Source organism: Podarcis filfolensis (assembly GCF_964270895.1).
Source record: "Podarcis filfolensis genome assembly, chromosome: 9".
Classification (NCBI taxonomy): Eukaryota; Metazoa; Chordata; class Lepidosauria; order Squamata; family Lacertidae; genus Podarcis; species Podarcis filfolensis.
The window spans coordinates 35,794,379-35,813,460 of NC_139610.1; the positions used below are offsets into that span (position 1 = coordinate 35,794,379).

At 41.4% G+C, this 19,082-nt stretch overlaps 1 protein-coding gene across 2 annotated transcripts in view; it reads left to right on the forward strand.

Annotated features, from left to right (window-relative positions):
* FSTL5 (follistatin like 5) overlaps positions 1-19,082 on the forward strand; it is a 327,643-nt gene that overhangs the window by 294,577 nt on the left and 13,984 nt on the right. For both annotated transcript variants that reach the window (XM_083631144.1, XM_083631145.1), the window contains 3 exons: positions 3,187-3,336; positions 10,874-10,981; positions 14,869-14,993. In XM_083631144.1, the coding sequence (XP_083487270.1) occupies positions 3,187-3,336; positions 10,874-10,981; positions 14,869-14,993 (383 nt within the window). The remainder of the gene's footprint in view (positions 1-3,186; positions 3,337-10,873; positions 10,982-14,868; positions 14,994-19,082) is intronic.

Genomic DNA, 19,082 nt, shown 5'->3' on the forward strand with positions numbered 1-19,082 from the left:
TCTGGCCACGCTGGAAAATCACAGCACCTGCTGTGGCTGAAGAGACCAGTAACTCATAACTGCTGCCTCCTGCCTTGTTTTTGCGGTTACCTCTTCGGGGTGCTAGCCTGGACAGTGTGTCTGGAGGTCCTGGGCTGCCTAGATGACAGGACCCCACTCTTGGCCTCTCTGATATAGTCCAAAGGAAAGCAGAGCAATATGTTTAGCACCAACTTGGCTACAGGAGTTGCTGGAAGGAGGCATACAAGATGCCATCTAACTATCTTAGGGACTCCGCCCCAGATTTGTACAGGCTTTACTGCTTAGCCTTTTTTTCTCCCAAATACGTTCCACAAAGCAGAGGGTATGGATTTTTCCTTGGAATGAGTTTAGCTGCAAGGCAGTGAAGACTTAGGAAGAGAGATTTCCTTCTCCTAGATGGGCTACCTTTCAAGGTTGATGAGCCCCTTCTACCCCTCACTTCCCTTTACAGTGCATGCAGAAACCATCTTCTCGACCGTTGGGCCCACTATTGGTCATGTCCACTCAATCTGCCAGAGCCTGTCTTCGCATGCAGGGGAAGTCCCTAACTCATGGAGGGTTTGAGACCCATCAGCTAACTTCAGCTGGTTTAGCCAGCCTTTTGAAATTGTTTCTCAGGGTGTGGCCACTGTCACATGCTGACAGCTCCTAGGAGAGACAGCTCCTGAGAGCTGAGTGAAGAGTGGAGACCAAAGATGGACAAACTACCTCAGAAGGAACACAACATGTCACACACCAGTGGTTCTACCCCTAATACCCCATATACCCCTCAGTGAATAAGAGACAGGAAAATGAAAACCTCCTCCATAGGGGAACATAACTTTTGAGAATTTGAATGGCAAGATTCAGCACAGCATTAACAGAATTATATTAAGCATTAATAGGAAATCGAACCTTAATTTTAGTATCAGCAAGTACTCTTTTGCCCGATGTTGGTCAATTCAGAGGAACCCTTTTTTAATGTTCCAAAGTATTATAGAGTGGCTTCAAACAGACACATTTCCCTGTAAGATTTAATAAATTCTGAACAACAAATAATGACTGCTAACCTTCCTTGTAAGTGGATACATTCTAAGCAGGACTCAGAAACTGATTTCTGCCACTCTGACATGCGAAGATTCAGACAGTGCCTATACTGTGTACTAAAGAAAAACCATCAAACAGAGATGCCACAGAATGCTCAGATAAATTATATCATGTGCCTTTTAAAAATGTGCTTTCTAGTATTCAATCTCTCTGCATGTCACAGGTGCTGTTTTCCCCTCTATTTTTCATTTCAAAGAAACCCCTGCACAAGGAAACAAGATATTTGCTTAGCAGCTCATCAGTGCCTGCTGTTTATTCCTCACTTGAAGTCATCATCCTCTGACACACCATAAGTATTGCTACAGCAGCCTGCTATGATGTGTCAAATAGAAGATATTAGGTCAGGAATAAGCATCAGATATATGCTAAAATCTTGTTTTGATGAGCTGTCCTGAGTAATAAGATGAAGAAAAGATGAAGAGAAATCTTGGCATATGTGACACATTTCTGGCCCAAGCAATTTTCAGAACTGGAGTATGAATATTCTTCAAGCATTCTTTGAAGTGTTAGAATGTTTGGCACACAGTTAATTTTGTAGCACTGGTGGATTTACTTCATATCCACTGATAAATAGCACTCTGGAAGATCTACATGCCTTCTATTCACACATAGTCGCTGGCCATTTGCCTTTTGTGTTGTTACGGCTACATAACGCTTGTGGATTTTCAGAAGACATTACAGTCCACACATCAGCTGCCAGATTAATAACCCTGTGTTCATACGAATCCTTTAGTGCATCCGGAATAGACCAGAAGCACTTTCATAAGTGATAATGGTTAAGTTTTGGTCATTTCTCTTCTCTGTATAGCAACTGCAAATCTGCAGTGACAAGGCCCAGGTATCTACCTGGCTCTGTTCCAGGGAATGGGAATTAAGGGCACTGTTTTACACTGCATCAAAAGACTGGCTCACACAGTGGGCCACAGTCACAACAACTAGAAGCAGCAATCTGTGCACCAACCAAGCCATTCCAGAAGTCCCGTTGGTGCTTGTGCATAGGCCCAGCCTCACCACTAGCTCCCCCTCGTGGTAAGCAGCAGCAATGCTGCTACTGGGACACTAGTACAGTGGTACCTTGGGTTACAAACACCTCGGGTTACAAACACTTTGGGTTACAGACTCGGCTAATCCGGAAGTAGTACCTCGGGTTAAGAACTCTACCTCAGGATGAGAACAGAAATCAGGAGGCCCATTAGCTAAAGTGGTACCTCAGGTTAAGAACAGACCTCCGGAACGAATTAAGTTCATAACCAGAGGCACCACTGTACTGTGAGCTTTTGTGAGTACTTTTATCGCTTTATTACTACTAGTAGTAGTAGTATTCTGTTGGGAGCCGCCCAGAGTGGCTGGGGAAACCCAGCCAGATGGGCGGGGTATAAATATTATTATTATTATTATTATTATTATTATTATTATTATTATTATTATTAGCTGCTCCTAGAATATTACAGGTGTATGATATTTTCTGTCACAGATTCTAGAAATTAAAGGGACAGGATTCTAGAAAGTGCATTTCATGCCATGTACAATATTCTGTTTATTCCTGGGACACAGGAAACTGAATTATATAATGTCAGGCTGTTTTTCTGTTTAACTCATTGATGTCTGTTATGACTCAGAGCAGCTCTCCGAAGTCTCAGACGATCAGATGATCTTTCACATCATGTGATTACTTTAAAACAGAACACAAAAGTGGATCTGGTGGGGACTAGATCTTGTAGCTAAGGCACCTCTGTGCATAAATGGCATCATAGAAGACTTAAGAGGTTTTACAACTAGCACATCATCCATTATGCTAGATAGGCATATAATTTAACCAACATTAAACAAATAACTTCAAGAGACAAGCTAAACTGGGATGGGCGGGGGAGGTGGCTGAATGTTCTTGGATGAAACTGAATTCACGATTTGAAGCTAGTACAGTTAGTTCCTGAAATACTTCAGGCTTTGCCTGTTCTTCTGGCGTATTTTGAGCTTGCATTTGAGTCATGCAGAAATGTGGCAGAGTTGTTATGAGCACCCTTTAGAATTATTGTGGTCTTAGAGTGATTTGTCATCTTCCTTTCTTCTTATTTCTAGGATGAAGTTTGCCCTAAAGCTGAGGGGGAAGAAGTCCAGCAGTGTGTCTGGGCATCTGCTGTTAATGTAAAAGACAAGTTTATATATGTAACCCAACCCACCTTAGACAGAGTGCTGATTGTTGATGTGCAGTCACAAAAAGTTGTTCAGGTAAGTGTTCTTCCTAGGTAAGATACTCTTTTCTTTCATTTGCTGTATAAGGTAGAACAAAATGTTGGATTGAGGCCTGTTGCTTATTCTTTCTCTCAACAGGCCATGATTCAGGAAGTATGTAATCTCACAAACTACTACAAATCTCACAAACTACTACAACTGTGTGGTAGTAGTTTCTATAGAATATCCTACCAGCCATGGATATCTGGAGTTTTTCAAAGGGAACAGTTCCCTTTGTGGCTATTAGCAAAGACAAAAAGAAACTGCAACCTGATTCCTATCAGTGTAGTGTTGGGAAGAAGTTGCCTTATACCAAGTCAGACCATTGTTCTGTCTAGTTCAGTATTGCCTTTTCTGACTGGCAGCACCTCGTCTGGGTTTCAGAGGAAAATTTCCCAGTTTTAAATAGCGATTCCCAGGGTTCAGCTTAGGACCTTTTACACCCACAGGACTAGGGCCATGTCCTTGCAAGAAGCTTATATGTGGCTTGGGATGTGCACTGTGACTCCTACCGTTCGGTGGTAAGTCCACCCAAAGGAGTGTGATCATATCACATTCTGCAGTATGTGTTAACAGGCTTACGAAAGCGCTGTTCTTTGTTGGGAGGGCGCTTTGCTGCAGCCATGGAAAGCAAGATGGATTGAATGCTATTGCCAGCAATGTTCCTACCTGCAGGAAGAAGCTTACAATTCTAAAACTGATGTTGCAGAGGTGGAGCATGGCTGGCTGTGGATCTGCTGGATCCTAGGTAGATCCATCCCCTTGAAATGGGCCCCAAACAGCAAAAACATATAAACACACACACACACACACACACTTTCTACCCTTGTTAGCTAGACATGACAGATGAGATATCCAATCAATCATTCCACTCTGCTCCGCTCCACTATGCTGGTCCCAGTGAGGGCTTCATATTGCTCTGCCTGGCTTCACCCTTATACGCAGTTTACCTAGGAATACATTCCTTTGGACAGAATGAAACTTACTTCTGTGTAGAATGTTGAGGACTGTGCTGTTTATTTAAGCTAACAAATAACTTGGCGTCCTTGAAATTGCTCCTAACAACAGCTTATATTTTAAAGTCTGGATGTTTCAGACTTGGATATATGAATGTATGTTGCCCATTCAGTGCTTATTGTTAGAAGTTTTCAGGGTATTACACTAAAAAAATGTAAACAAAGTGCAAATACATTTCGGTGGAAGGGAAGGATTTTTTTTTAAGAAAAAAAACCCTATAAAGATTTGGATGTTAAAAATTGGCAACTTTTTAAACTCCCAAAGTTTTTCTCTGGGCCCCTGAGTTTAGCATTACTTTAACTATGAATGAGGTGTACATTTACTTGTGTCTTTATGTCTATATGGATGTGTATGTATACATGTGATTGATACACATACATAAAGTAGTTGGCATGCTTTATATATCATAGCAAATATAATTGCCTGTTCAACCATTGGCCATGATGTACAGTTTAAGTTTTAGATGCTTCTCATCTGTGAAAAGGGTTAGCCAAAAACATTCAGACAAGAATTTTCACCTTACTCTTGAGAGCAAAATCATGTCAGCACTATGTTTCAGAACACAAAGAAGTGTCTTAAAATTCATTTCAAGATCATAAAATTTGCACTTTCTAAAATATAAATGTGACTTTCCTGCAAGCAGCTGTGCTTCACTTCATGAATAGGCATTATACAGTTGCTAAAAAATCTGCTGTCATCTTCATAAGAAGAAATGAAATTTGAAAGTGATTGAAAGTGTCAGGCACGGCTGCTATTAAAATTTTAATCCTTGCCAATATTCCCAGTACCCTAGACTTCTTTATAATATAACAGACACTAATATACAGCTAATGCTTGTACACCAGTGCTCATAATTTCTTTTTTTATCATGTATCAATATGACAGGTTAAAATAAAGATAACTATAATTTATTTTAGAGCAGCTCTAGAACGCCATCATCATAGCATTCAATAAAATACAAAAGAAAGGTTCTGTTCATTTTTAAGCACAGAATTATAGTTGGGGAAGCGGCTGGAAGACTGCATAGTTCACCTGCATTTCTTAGAATGTAATCCAGCTAATAAAAAATAGGCATTATTTTGTTTGTCACATTTCTGTCTTGTCAAATCCAAGCAATAGAAGAATTTGTGGGTTGCCATGCTCACCTAGTATTCAAGGTGGGTCCAGTTTATTAGTTTCAGAGACATTTCTAAAGCACAGGTAGTTCACAACAAGAGGGCTCACAGTACTTCTCCCTTTTCAGCCGAAGGGCCACATTGCTTAGAGGGCAAGCTTCCAAGGGCCACATGCCATGGAGCCTGGGAGAGAAAAAAAAAGTGGTTGGAAGAAGGAATGCAACTCTTCACCTATGAACCAGAGGCACAATTTCAGACATACAAAATACCAAAGTTTTAACACCACTACAAGCTTTTATACCTCCTCATACACATCCCCTCCAGAGTCGTCAACCAGGCTGGCAAGAGCCATTTTCACCAATCATTGACACAATATGGCCATGTAAAAGCACTAGAGGAAGTTGTGGAGTGTGGCTTGAGGAGGAGTCCCATGGCCACGTAGGCCTAGACAGCTGCATTCAGCCCTGGGCCTGATGTTCTCCACACCTGGCCTATCTGAATGAAACATCATGTTCATGCTTGCTAGAACCTGGATTTCCCATATGCAGTCCACAACTACTTTGGATGGCCATTATAATGTGTTGTATCCAGTATATGCTTTGCCTTAGACTGCATACACACTGCTTTCAAAAGACATTTGAAGCATATTCTTTCCGCCAAAGAATGATGGGCGCTGTAGTGTACTCCTCACAGTTACAATTCCCAGCAACACCAATTAGTTTCCAGGCCCAATTCAAAGAGCTGGTATTGATCTATAAAGCCTTACATGGCTTAGGACCTTCATACCTTAAGGACTCCCTCTCCCAATACAAACCGACCCGGACCCTGCATTTGTCATCTGAGGCCCTTCTCTATGTCCTCCCTACCCAAGAGGTTCAGAGATTGGCAACAAGAGAACAGGCCTTTTCTGTGGTGGCTCCCCATCTGTGGAATGCTCTCCCCAGAAAGCCTCGTCTGGTGCCATCATTGCCTGTCTTTAGGCACCAGGCAAAAACCTTCCTCTTTAACCAGGCCTTTGGCGATGAAATAATCTATGGCCTGTTAAAGGTGTGTGTAGAGGGGCTCTCATTATGATTATTTTATTATTATGCTATCTGTCATTATGCTTTGTATTATTTTATTATTATTATTATTATTATTATTATTATTATTATTATGCTCCGTAAAATATGTTCTAATGTTAAACACCACCCTGGGAACTTTTGATAAAGGGTGGTATATAAATTAAATTAACAACAACAACAAACTGCAGTGCCCATAACTCTTTGAGACAGGAAATGCATGCAGCCTTAGTGGAAAGTGTTTCTAGTTGTGCAAGTCAGTTCCCACTACACATTTATGCCTCTTGCCAGCCCCGTCCCTAAAGCTGCTCCTGGGGGGTCTCTCTGCAACAGAATGGACTCTTGTGCAGAGGACTGTAGTAGGCAGGCTGGTGTGCCCTGTTGTGAGTCCAGAAATATTGCCCACCAAGTCCAAGACACAACCCTTCTAATAATAGCATTATAACAGAGTTTATTCTCATTTAAAGAGGACCCCGGCACTATTTTTGTTAAACTGATTCTCACACATTTCTGCAAGAAGGAAATTCCTTTAATAAACTGAAATATTAAACTACATTACAGGTTTTTTACCCTTGATAAAAATCCTGTGAGAAAACGGAAAGAGGCTTGTAAGATTTTTAGCCAGGGTGACAAAACATAATGTCTAAAGTTCCCACAAAAAGTTGCCAGCCATGAAGGAAATATCAATTTATCTCTGTCATTTTACAGTAGAGATTTCAGCACTGAAGTATAACTAATATGAAGTACTTTGGCAGTTTTTAGGGAAAGAGTTGGCTCAGCAATGCTTGTAATATCATAGAAACAATCCTGCTCTCTTATCCCATAATGATATGCTACTGTATTATTATTTTTTTGCAAGCCCCAGGAGTTATTTTTCTCTTGCATTTAGACATAAATCTTTAAATATGTATAACCGATATGTGAGGCATTTAGATTCTTAGCCAGTCCACTTTGATGGAACTATTTATTTTTTCTTTCCACATCACTAAGATGTCTTAGCATAGGAAGGTACAAGAAGTCAAATATGCACATTATTCAGAAGGTGGATATCTTTTGCTCTCTATTTACTCGAGAAAAATTGCATACCTTTCTTGGAAAACAACTCTAGATGGTGCCACAAGAGGTGATCTTGTCAAACTATAATTGCATGCATGGAAAAACATGTTGTTGGAATACAATCCTGTACCTGAATGATATCCAGCCTCCCTCACATGAACTAAGGGAAGGGACCAGCAGAAACACATGAAATGCGCTGGGTGATCATGCCAAGCAAATTGTGATTTCGGAGTGTTTCACTAGGGATGAGTGAAACTGTCAATTTCTGTTTCTCCTTTTTTCCAGTCATAAGTCCAGTTTGCCAAATTTCCACATCACCTTTTCAGCATCCTGATCTCACATTACACCTGCTGGGTGAGGTAGTTTGGTGTGAAGTTACTTAACAGATTGGGTACAGGCAATTTTAAGCACGCCAGTACAATTAACAAGACCAGCTTCAGTGATTTCTCATTTTACACAGAAGCATTTCTACAACCATGGCACCCACACAGCTAATATCCCATGTAATATAACATCTCGGATACAAGGGACATTTCGGAAATAAAGTGAGAAGCAGACCTAGCAGACAGATTAATAGAAGAATTGTGCTCTAAGTGGAACTATTTAGACCTGCATTTTCAGTTTCAATGGGTTTGACCCAAGTCACCTAGTTTGATTCCCTTCGATTTCTTTGCAGTGGTTGAGCCAACAATAAGACGTTGTTTCAAACATGCAGTATCACAACAGTTGGTTCAGGCGTGAAAGACTATTGCAGGTGTTATCTGGCAGCATAAAAAAAGAAAGGTAACCCAGTAGTAAACAATTGTCCTGGAGTTTGTCTGCTCAAGAAGAAAAACAGCTTTGGCTTTACAGGAAGCTGGAGTTTTTCGCAACACCTCAGATGTATAGTTAAGCATCACCAGTGGTCTCAGCCAGCCATTAGCACATTATCTTGAGGATCTACATCATTACTTTAAATTAGATCCACTTAATTAGCCAGCTGGTACTCTTCTTGTCAAACTGATAAACAAGCTGTGCTTCACAGTTTTGTGATAGAAAGACCAACAAACAAAACAGAACAAAGAGATAGAGGGGCTCCTTTTAAAACAAAAACGAAACAAAAATACAAATGCAACCCTGATAGCAGAGTTAGTTCATTGACAGCAACAGAGAAATTTTATGAAGATTACCCACTCTGGGATCCCACAGCTAATTCTGGCCTCCTCGCTGGCCCAAATAGGACTAATTTAGCCAGCTAGCCCTGGTGATAATCTAATGTTTATTGGGTGGATTTTCCCCTAAATTGATTTTTGAATTTATTGGTTTTATACTGTATTTTATGCTGTTTTTTGTTGTGTCACAATTAAGTGTTTTAAATTTGTTGTTAGCCGCCCTGAGCCCAGTTTTCTGAACCAGGAAGGGCGGTGTATAAATAAAATACTATTATTGTTGTTGTTATGGAGGGCAAGCACAACATCCAAAGAGAAACTACTAAAATGGTCTCTAAATGGTCTCCTTTCAGAATCTGGTCCTTTCAATGGACCAGATTCTGACAGTTACCTGATACTATAAAAATAGTGGCAAGGATTATTATTTAATTGATTGTTCTAACCTGCTTTTTAAGATATATACCCTCTGAAGGCAGGTACACATCAGTATAATATAAGCAACAGTATATAACAGTATATATATATCAGTATATAAGCAACAGATACAACCGTTCTTAAGAAGCATAAAGTCACCTGAATGCAGGGTAGGTGGTAGGGGTGTGTGTGTCTTTCAGGTATTGCTAATTGTCAGGAGAGAAGATGCCCTATGTATTTCCCTAGGAGGAGCATTTCAGAGACAGCAGGGCTACCGCAGAGAAGGCCCTGCCTCAGATGCCAGTCTTAAAGCTTGGGCAGGTACATATAACTGTTGGTGGTCTTTCTGATAGCCTGTTCCTTTTTTCTTTCTTTTTCTTTAGCTTTAAAGGTCAATACCTATATTTTTAACGGGGCCAAAAGTGAATAGGCAGCCAGCGTAACTAGTGTAGAATTTGTGTAATATGTGGAGAAAACCTGGCTCTTACAAGTGCCATGGCTGCCACATTCTGCTCCAGTTGAAGCTTCTGGGCCATCTTTAAAGGCGGCCCCATATAGAGTGCATTGCAATAATGTAGTTTGGATGACGCCAAGACATGCATCAATGGTGCCTTCTACAGATAGTTGGAGATACAGTTGGCATACCTGCTGAAATTGGTAAAAAGCACTCTTGGTTACTGATGATACCTATGCCTCTGTAAAAAATGCCAAGCCCAGGATGATTCCCAAACTGCATACTTGGCCCTTTTGGGGGAGTGTAAACACACTCCTGCCAACCTAGCAGTTCGAAAGCACGTCAAAGGGCAAGTAGATAAATAGGTACCGCTCTGGCGGGAAGGTAAACGGCATTTCCGTGTGCTGCTCTGGTTCACCAGAAGTGCTTAGTCATGCTGGCCACATGACCCGGAAGCTGTACGCCGGCTCCCTTGGCCAGTAAAGTGAGATGAGCGCCACAACCTCAGAGTCGTCCGCGACTGGGCTAAACTGTCAAGGGTCCCTTTACCTTTAAACACACTTACTCCATTTATATCAAGCGGCTGCTGTGTTTGTTTCTGTAATTCTAAGCACCCAGTGAAGATTTTTTTCTTGTCCTACCTCTCTCTGTGTGCTTCTTCTACTTTTCAAAGCACACACACAAAATTATTTGAGTGAAATATATTAATTTTGTCTTGTTTTACCAAGTTAAAAATTACATGAAAGCTATGATCAAATGATATACACATAGAACAATCACAGTTGTGTCAGTTTCCTTCTTTGGTCAGAATTCTTTTTGCTAGTTGAAATTCTTCAATTTGCTATTAAAAAGGAAATGGATCGCTTTGATGAATCCATGGTCGGTATATTCCACATTTTTCTCTTCATTTGCAACTTTTAACAAAAGCAAAAAGATGTTCACAGATAAACCAAGAAGCATAGAATCTAGGAAGAAGGGTAAATAAATAGTTTGCTGCCTTGCCACTTTTGTCTCAAGCATTTTAATAGCTTTGTTGCGGCATACAACTTAATTAGGTGGAGACGGAACATATATCCATGTCACGTTGTTCAAATAATGAGCAAAGATCACTGTTTAAGCAGGAGTGCTCTAGCTTCAGATTAATTAAAATGACATCAACAATTGAAGGCTTCACTGGGGTCTAATTTTCACTCCAAACTTGTGCAATATTTACGTTACTATAACATTAAAGAAAAACTGGTTCTTTCCTTGTTTCTTCATATTCTTTAGGCAGTAAGTACAGATCCCATTCCAGTCAAACTTCACTACGACAAATCGCATGATCAGGTATGGGTGCTCAGCTGGGGAAGTTTTGATAAGAATTCTCCTACACTACAGGTGAGTATTTTTATTTCATTGTTTTAGTTATAGCCAAACTTGCTGTAGCATCCTATGATACACAGAGAAAAGTAATTCCTTGAAAGCTGCTCAACAGCAGCTATCAATGAATTTTTAAAGCTATCTTGTCAGCAATAAGACTTACTAAGAAATTCCCTTCATTTGTACGTGCTCAAAATGTAGAAAACCTGCAGTGGAATACTTATAAACTATGTCCCCAGTTGGCACTGCCCTACAGTGAATAATGTCAACGTTTTGAATTAAATCTAAACAAACACAGATTTTATTTTGTTTTTTTAAACTTCTGTTCAGAATGCATTTCTCTTACTTTGACAGTTACGTGCAGAAGAGGGAGCCCCCAGTACTATTTCTGGTGATGTTTCACACATAAGCACATCAAAATGGCTTTAAAGTATCTACGGATAAATCACAACAAAGATTTTGTGTCTTCTAGTTGTGTAACAGGAGCCATGTGTAACAGGTTGGGGATGGGGAACAGAATCCAACCCATCTTACATTTACGTATTTCAAACCTGGAACAGGTGCATTTTTTATTGTTGTGCACCATCCCAGGCTCCCTTCAGTGGAAGGGGAAGGCGTGAAAACAAAATGAAATAAATAGTAATAGCATTTTGTATGGGTTCATCTGGCAGATCTGCTGTAATATTTAAGGATTCTGTACTGATAGGTCCTAACACATGAGCATTGGTAAGGTTCATAGTTGATGATCAGGTGGAAAGATCCAGTGAAATGACAGGGTGGCAGACTTTTAATCTTTAAGTGGTGCTGTGCAGCTGTGGAGGAAGCCGCTCGGGGGCCTAGGGCGGCACGCCCAGGGGCCAGGCAAGCCACCCATGGGGCGGGGCGAGGTTGGGGCACACCTCCAGAGTCTGCCTGCCTCCTCCCACTCAGCCGCCCTACAGCTGGTGGGAGGGAGGCAGCAGGAAGACCAAGCCACCGCTTCTCTCCCAGGAGAGATGCATGGCTCAGGCACGCTGCAGGCCCCGCGGTGAGTGCCACCCGCCATTTTGTCACCCCCTCAGTGGTGACACCCAGGGCGGACAGCACCCACAACACACCCCTTCCTCCGCCCCTGGTGCTGTGGAATGTACCTCTGGAAAAGTGATATTAAGCTATTACTGTGATGCCTGAAGGTACCTGTCAGGGAATCAGGAGCAGGAGCATTGGGGAGAGAGGAACTGGAGAGCGAAGGGGAAGAATCCGAGGGCAGCGTAGGGGAGTATGACAGTGGCCCGAGAGATTCTATGAGCTTCTCCAGCGAATCAGAAGATTCCCAGAAGGGGGCTCCCATGGTCAGGGCAAGGGGGGTCCCAGGGGGGACGCACCAGAAACAAGGAGCCAGAGGGGAACCCCAAAGCAGCAGTGGAGGATCGGGACCAGTTTCCCCACCAGAGCGTAGTGGGGGGGAAGAGTCAGGGCTGACCACGCCTCCATCGGAGAGTGGGGGAATGGAGGGGAGGTCAGTTGCAGCTAGCCCACCCGAAGGGGGAAGCAGTGACAGCAGCAGTGAAACGGTTAGGAGGAAAACTGCTGGCTGGGCGCGCGCGCCAAGTTCAAATGTACAGGCGCGCGGGACAGCAGGAGACCCAGATGGGGAACCAGCTCCTAAAGCCCGCCGGAGGGAGGGAGAAGGCTCAGGGGAATCAGCGTCAGAAGAGGCTAGGAAGGGCGAGACCCCGGCGGGCAGGCGGACCCAGAGGAGGAAGGAGCAGCGGAAAAGGTGGAGCAAGGCGAGGGTCTTAAATTGGTGTACAGGGGGAGGAGATTCAGAAGGGTCATCAGCGGTCTAAATCTTGAGACGTGGGGCTGCGCGCTGCGGCTCTGGAAGTGAAACTGAACTTCAATAAAGACTTTTGTATTTAACAACAAAGCAGCGTTGGTCCTTTGTGAGCTGGGACCTTGGGCAGCTCTGACAGTACCTTACCAGCAGGAGAATTTTAGAGAGATGACCACATGTGTACAGTGTAGAATTAGAATTTAAGGGAGCCTTGTAGGCTCTCCTGTCTACCACTGTTTGATGCAGGAAACCTATAGTTGGAGCATCCCCTACAGAAGTCTGTCTAGCCACTGCTCAAGTAAAAATGGCTTACTATAAGCACAATAGTTACATAGTTTAAAATATATAGAATACACAGTAATTTTTCATCAGAGCTGCTTTGTTTATAATGATTCCTGACTGCATGAAACCAGTAAATCTCCAGGAATCATTAATACAGACAAATGTGTATTCCCCTGAATGCAGGAGCTGTGCAATGCTTCACATCCCTTCTTTATTAGAGCCTGAGCATAATTTGGATTGCCTGTGAATGTTATTTGCTGAAGTTGATTATTTTTGAATCATTTGTTTCAAAAAGGATCAGAACTATCAAACTGATAATGGGATTGCATTGAAAGAAACAGCTTGTTTTCGCAGACATATTTTCAAATGCAGGCTGATATATATTGCTATTGATTATGACTCGGGAGCTGATTGCAGTCTCCAGGGAGCTTTAAGCATTCCACTAGATGCACTATTATTGAAAATAACTTCAAAATATTTATATGAACTTTAGGGTAAAATGGGCAAGAAGATTGATTTCCTTATGTCAAATACATGTTTTAATTTGGCTACAACTCTATTAATTTCTAACCTGGCAGCCCAAACCTTGGGTTGCTGTGCAGGGATTGCTAGGTCTGTGTAATGCCATAACCACTGAAGTTGAGGAACTGGCCCAGCACCTTTGCAATTATATCAGCCACCATCTCTGACTGAGGTAACAGTGCTATACAAAGTTGTTAGTGGCAGAGGAATAGGTAGAGAAGTGGGGAATGGGGGGCAGCAGATGACTGTTTCCCCTCTTCAACTCTTTGGGTTAAAAAGGAATTGGGTATTGTGGTACAGTCCAACAAAATGTGTATTTGTTGTATTTTGTATGCCGCAGTAAACTGTTATAATAGGATTGGCCTTAGCATTATATCAGGACCAATATTCCTGACTTCAGCTAAATCTGTGCAACCATTCTGTGTATCCTTGTTTCTATACAGATTTATAAGACTGTAATGTGTTATTTGCTTACTTCAGTAGAAACTATTGGATTTAGTTTTAAGCACTGGTATTTAAATTTTTATTGTTTGCATCAAAATGTAGGGCTTGCTCATATAGTATTTCTCTGTACATTCACCACTAGTCCAAGCTGTCTCCAGGCACACATTCACTTGGGCAAACATAAAATGTCAGCACCTTATTTTCATTGTCACAGGAGCCAGGAAACATGCTACTACAGTTTCAGAAATGTATACAGTTCATTTGTGCACAGGGATAGATCCACATTCATCTTGCTTTGCAGCTTTCTTAAATGTATTAAAAACCCCTGATAATAATATCCTTGCTGAATTACAGGCTGTCTCTCAGGTTATCAGGGTATACATGTTTTTGTCCTGTCAAAAACGTTTCAATACAAATTTTGAGCAGAGTTTACACTATCACTGAAAGTGAAATTTCAGTGCAAATTTGAATGTACCTACCTGAGAGAAGTATCTGAATAATTCTGAAGGAAGAAAAAAACAGTGGAAGAATTAGGATTTCTCACAGGAAGTTCATATATTCTTTGTACTAAAGCTAAAAAGCTGAATATATGTTGAATTCCTAGAGTTTATTGCTATACAACCCACTATATTCTTATTTCTAATTGGGGGTTTGAACCACATGCCAAAAAAACAAATAACAAATGACAACGACTGCACCCATTACAGTAACTTTGTGTGAGCCAAGTGTTGGAATAAGTTGTTGGTAGCCTTACCCTTAACATAATTTAATCAAACATGATTGATTCAAATTAGATTTTAAAGAAAATGTGAGTAATTGTCCTCCACAATACATCCTCCAGGTGATAACCCAGGCCAGTGGGAGTATTTCTCATCATACTATTCATACTCAGCCAGTGGGGAAGCAGTTTGACAGAGTGGATGACTTTTTCATTCCATCTACAACCCTCCTCATCACTCACATAAGGTAAGTGACACACAAACTAGTAAGAGTTCTGGAGCCAAGGGTTTGTACTTACTTATCTATTGGATATTTTTTAATGTTGTTGTTGTTGTTGTTGTTGTTGTTGTTGTTGTTGTTGTTGTTGTTGTTCTCCAATATCACATTAATTCTTTCCCTAGGTTTTAGGATAGGCTTTCCTGTACAGTCATACCTTGGAAGTCGAACAGAATCTGTTCCGGAAGTCGGTTCAACATCCAAAACATTCAGAAACCAAAGGTCTGCTTCTGATTGGCTGCAGGAAGCTCCTGCAGCCAACCAGAAGCCACGGAAGCCCCATCAGTTCAGCTTCCAAAAATAGTTCACAAACTGGAACAGTCATCGAAACAGGTTTGCGGCCATAACGTTTGAGAACTAAGCTGTTTGAAAACCAAGGTGCGGCTGTAGTCCTATATTCAAATACTCTGCCCTCTCAGTCCTCTGATCTTAAGAGCTCCACCTTTCTGCCACAGCCCACTCCCATCCTATCCTTAGATCTTTTGGTTCATGGCAGAATTGTCTTCCTAAGCAATTTTTTACTTGGGGTGCTGCAGTGTAACTTGAAAGCATTTTTTTTCCCTTTGGTGCAGCTAAAAATAAGGAGCATAGTGACAATGAAAAAATGCAACATGGGGGGGGAGTTTGATGGGAATCAATACATTAACCCTGAAAAACAAAAATGGGCAAGCTTCCAAACACAGGTCTTCTTAGAAAACGAAACTTTTCTTAACGTCAGAAACAGGGTTAGCCAGAAAAAGCAGTGAGCACCCTCTCTCCAAACTAGGAATCCCTGGTTCCAAAGAAAACAGAGCATGGCAGAGAGTTATCAATACAGGACTTGTCGTCAAGTCCCTAGTTCTCTGCAGACCTGGTTGAACCCCAGCCCTAGAGGATACTTCTATGTGCTGTGGTGTTACTGCTGTTAAGAACACACAGCAGTGAAAGTACTTCAGTCCCTCACTCTTGGGCTATGCAATGCAACTGAAAAAACCTCAATGATCATACCTCCTTCTTTGCCTCACCTAGAGAGTTTTAGTCCTTATGTTTATTCCTTCCAATGATTCTTTTGAAAGTTAGTTCAAATACATGAGCTCAGTTTTCATTCCTGTCAGGCATGTCAGCTTTTGACCTCAACATCAGCTTTACACAAAAATGTTCACTCCCAATGAACTTATTTGAACATTATAAAGAATTTTGGTTTTAGAGCAATTTTTTAACTAGCCTTTGACAGCATATTAAAATAAACCAGAAATTAAATTATAAGCCTGTACAGACCTGTTTCTCCCTTCCCCCTCCACCTCTAGAGAAATATATTTTAATTTGTCCACTAAGGAGTTCAACGTTCACTAATTAATTGTGCCTTGGTTTAAAAACCCGGAGGGCTGGTTTAAATAAAAAATGAAAAAAATTCTAAGTATTGTGTCAGAAAAGGGTTTAAAAGCTGTAATCTCACTGAACTTGATGGGACCTACTTCTGAGTAGACACATAGAATTTATAGGTAGCTGTCTTTGGCGAAAATGCTCAACAGCAGTGCCAGCACAGAAGGGACATTAGGAAGCAAACATGAGACTGCAACCTAGGGATGGAGAAGGAATCTGTTTTAACAGGATTTATGCTCCTTAGCCTGGCCTTGACAACTCAGACATGTGTTTTCAGGGCCCATCTTACTCCTGTGATGGTGGTAATCTATTTTAACTGTTTCTGAATTTTGAATTATTATAGCCCGCCCTGGGATGCATTGGTGAAGTCTGAGGAGTAGTAGTAGTAGTAGTAGTAGTAATGGAATTTAGAGTTTGTGACCTGGTCAAGTTTTCCCCATATCAGACTGCCTCTTGAATTGAGTACTTGCTTCCATCCAAGTCACTCATGCAAATACATATTGAGTTGACCAGACCACAGAGTGACTCCGGACAGATTGGGCTGCTCCCTGAAGTGACAGATACAGCTATCAGTCTTCTGCTGGTGCACAGAATCCAACACTAGTGAGTAAGGTAGTAGATGAAATTAAAGACAACAAATAAAATGAAAAATCGGCGTAGAGTTTCCCAAACTTTCTCTCAATATTGAAGCATCGCTTAACTTCAACCTGCATTTTATCTTGGTGGCAATAATACATTTAATTCGGCAAAGCTTTGTCAAAAGTAGCAACAATAGGGCCCTTAATCGTCCCCACAGGTGTCTCTAGACAGGCATTAAATTTCTGTGAGGAATGAGAGAGAGAATATCAAAAGAGAGATATTTAGAAGTCTGTGGAGCAGAAGGGCTGATTATTTTAGCTCCACAGTTCATAAAATTAAGAAAAGTAAGATAATTGGAATAAATTAAAGGCTCTAATTATAATATTATACAATGTTTCAAAGCAATGTTAAATGAAATAATTGTAAAATATTCATTCCCAGTCTTTGGCTGCTTTAATCTTTCTAGCAGGTGTTATGAACATCACACGGTACCTGCCTTCACATGTGCAAGAATGAACAATCAACCTACTGGTGTGTTAGCCCGAAATTTAAATAGAATTAATTATTCTGTCTTTGAAATAGCTCTCTTTGTCTGAAGTGCTAATAGACATAGGAGCAATATTCAATCAGAAGCTATTCTGATTTTAATTCCTTCAAACATTTTTGAAGTCTTTAAATGTGACAAATAAAGGAGCGCTGGAAAATATAGACAGGTGCAATATATTGAATTGGATCATTGGCCCATCTGCCTCAGTATGTTCCTCACTGATGGGCAGTGCTTCTTCAGGGTTCCAGACAAGGGGGCCTTCCCAGCCCTGCACAGAGATGCTGGAGATTGAGCCAGCGGCTTTCTACCTATAGACCAAATATGCTCCCACTGATACAGGGTAGGCCTTTGTGTTCCTGCACCACTCGACTTTCTTTGATCCTGAGTTCTAGACTTCAGGGGATGAACAGAAAGGCCCAGAAAAAACAGGATGGACTTCTTGGGATGGTATAGCACACCCTGTTTCCTGTAACCCAGAGTCTTGGAAGCTACCACCAAGAAACACAAATTAATGGTTGGGCTATTTTGTTGTTTCTGGTTCTCGTTCAGTATTCCTACACTTCTCCTTTTGTGGCTCTTATACTGGAGATGTAAGTTAATGAGGTTAAATGGAATGCTTAGGATGCTGCTAACTCTATTATATGCTTCCTCCTCCATAGTTTTTCTTGCAGCTACCCTATCGCTGCCAGATTACAATATTTTCTGCAGATGGTTTTCTTAGACAGCAGTCTGTTGCCACAATACGTATTCCAAATCCTTGTATGTCAGACACAAGTGAGTCATACTTTGGATGACTAAGATTGCTTATATCAGAAAAGCTGTGTTTTCCACATTTTTATTATTATTTCAGAAGCTGGGTAGTTGACAATAGCATTGTCTCCGTACCCTTCCCATGTCCTCTGGCTGGCTGCTGTAGGAAAGAGAATGCTAGACTAGGTAGTTGGTTTGGTCTCAACCCAGTTTTTATATGTTTGCAAATCAATGCATTCACAGAAAATGGTTCCCAAAAATCCAGCCACAAATATGCCACAATTCGGTTAAGCCTCATGGCATTTGTGGTGCGCCCTTGAGCAAGGAAGGAAAAGAAATACCGTATATACTCGAGTATAAGCTGACTTTTTCAGCACATTTTTTATGCTGAAAAAGCCCCCCCCCCCATGGCTTATACTCGAGTGAGGCGGGTGGCAGAGGGACGAGCAGCCCGAAAGGACTGCTCCTTCCTCTTCCTCAGCCTTTGCCACTGTCAGTGGTGGAGGAGGAGGAAGGAGCAGCCTGAAAGCAGCCCTTTTGGGCTGCTTGTTCTTCCTCCACTGCTGCCGCCAGCACCAGGTTTGTGGTGTGGTGAACCGGCTTATACTCGAGTCAATAAGTTTTCCCAGTTTTTTGTGCTAAAATTAGGTGCCTCAGCTTATATTAGGGTCGGCTTATACTTGAGTATATACGGTAACATCAGGCTAACAATTTTCTCAGCATGCAAAAGCGAATCAGAACCCATACTTTAAATTTTACACTATCTTCTATATTTATCACACTCCGGAAGCTGGTGGGGTATTTGCTGATGCAGAGAGACA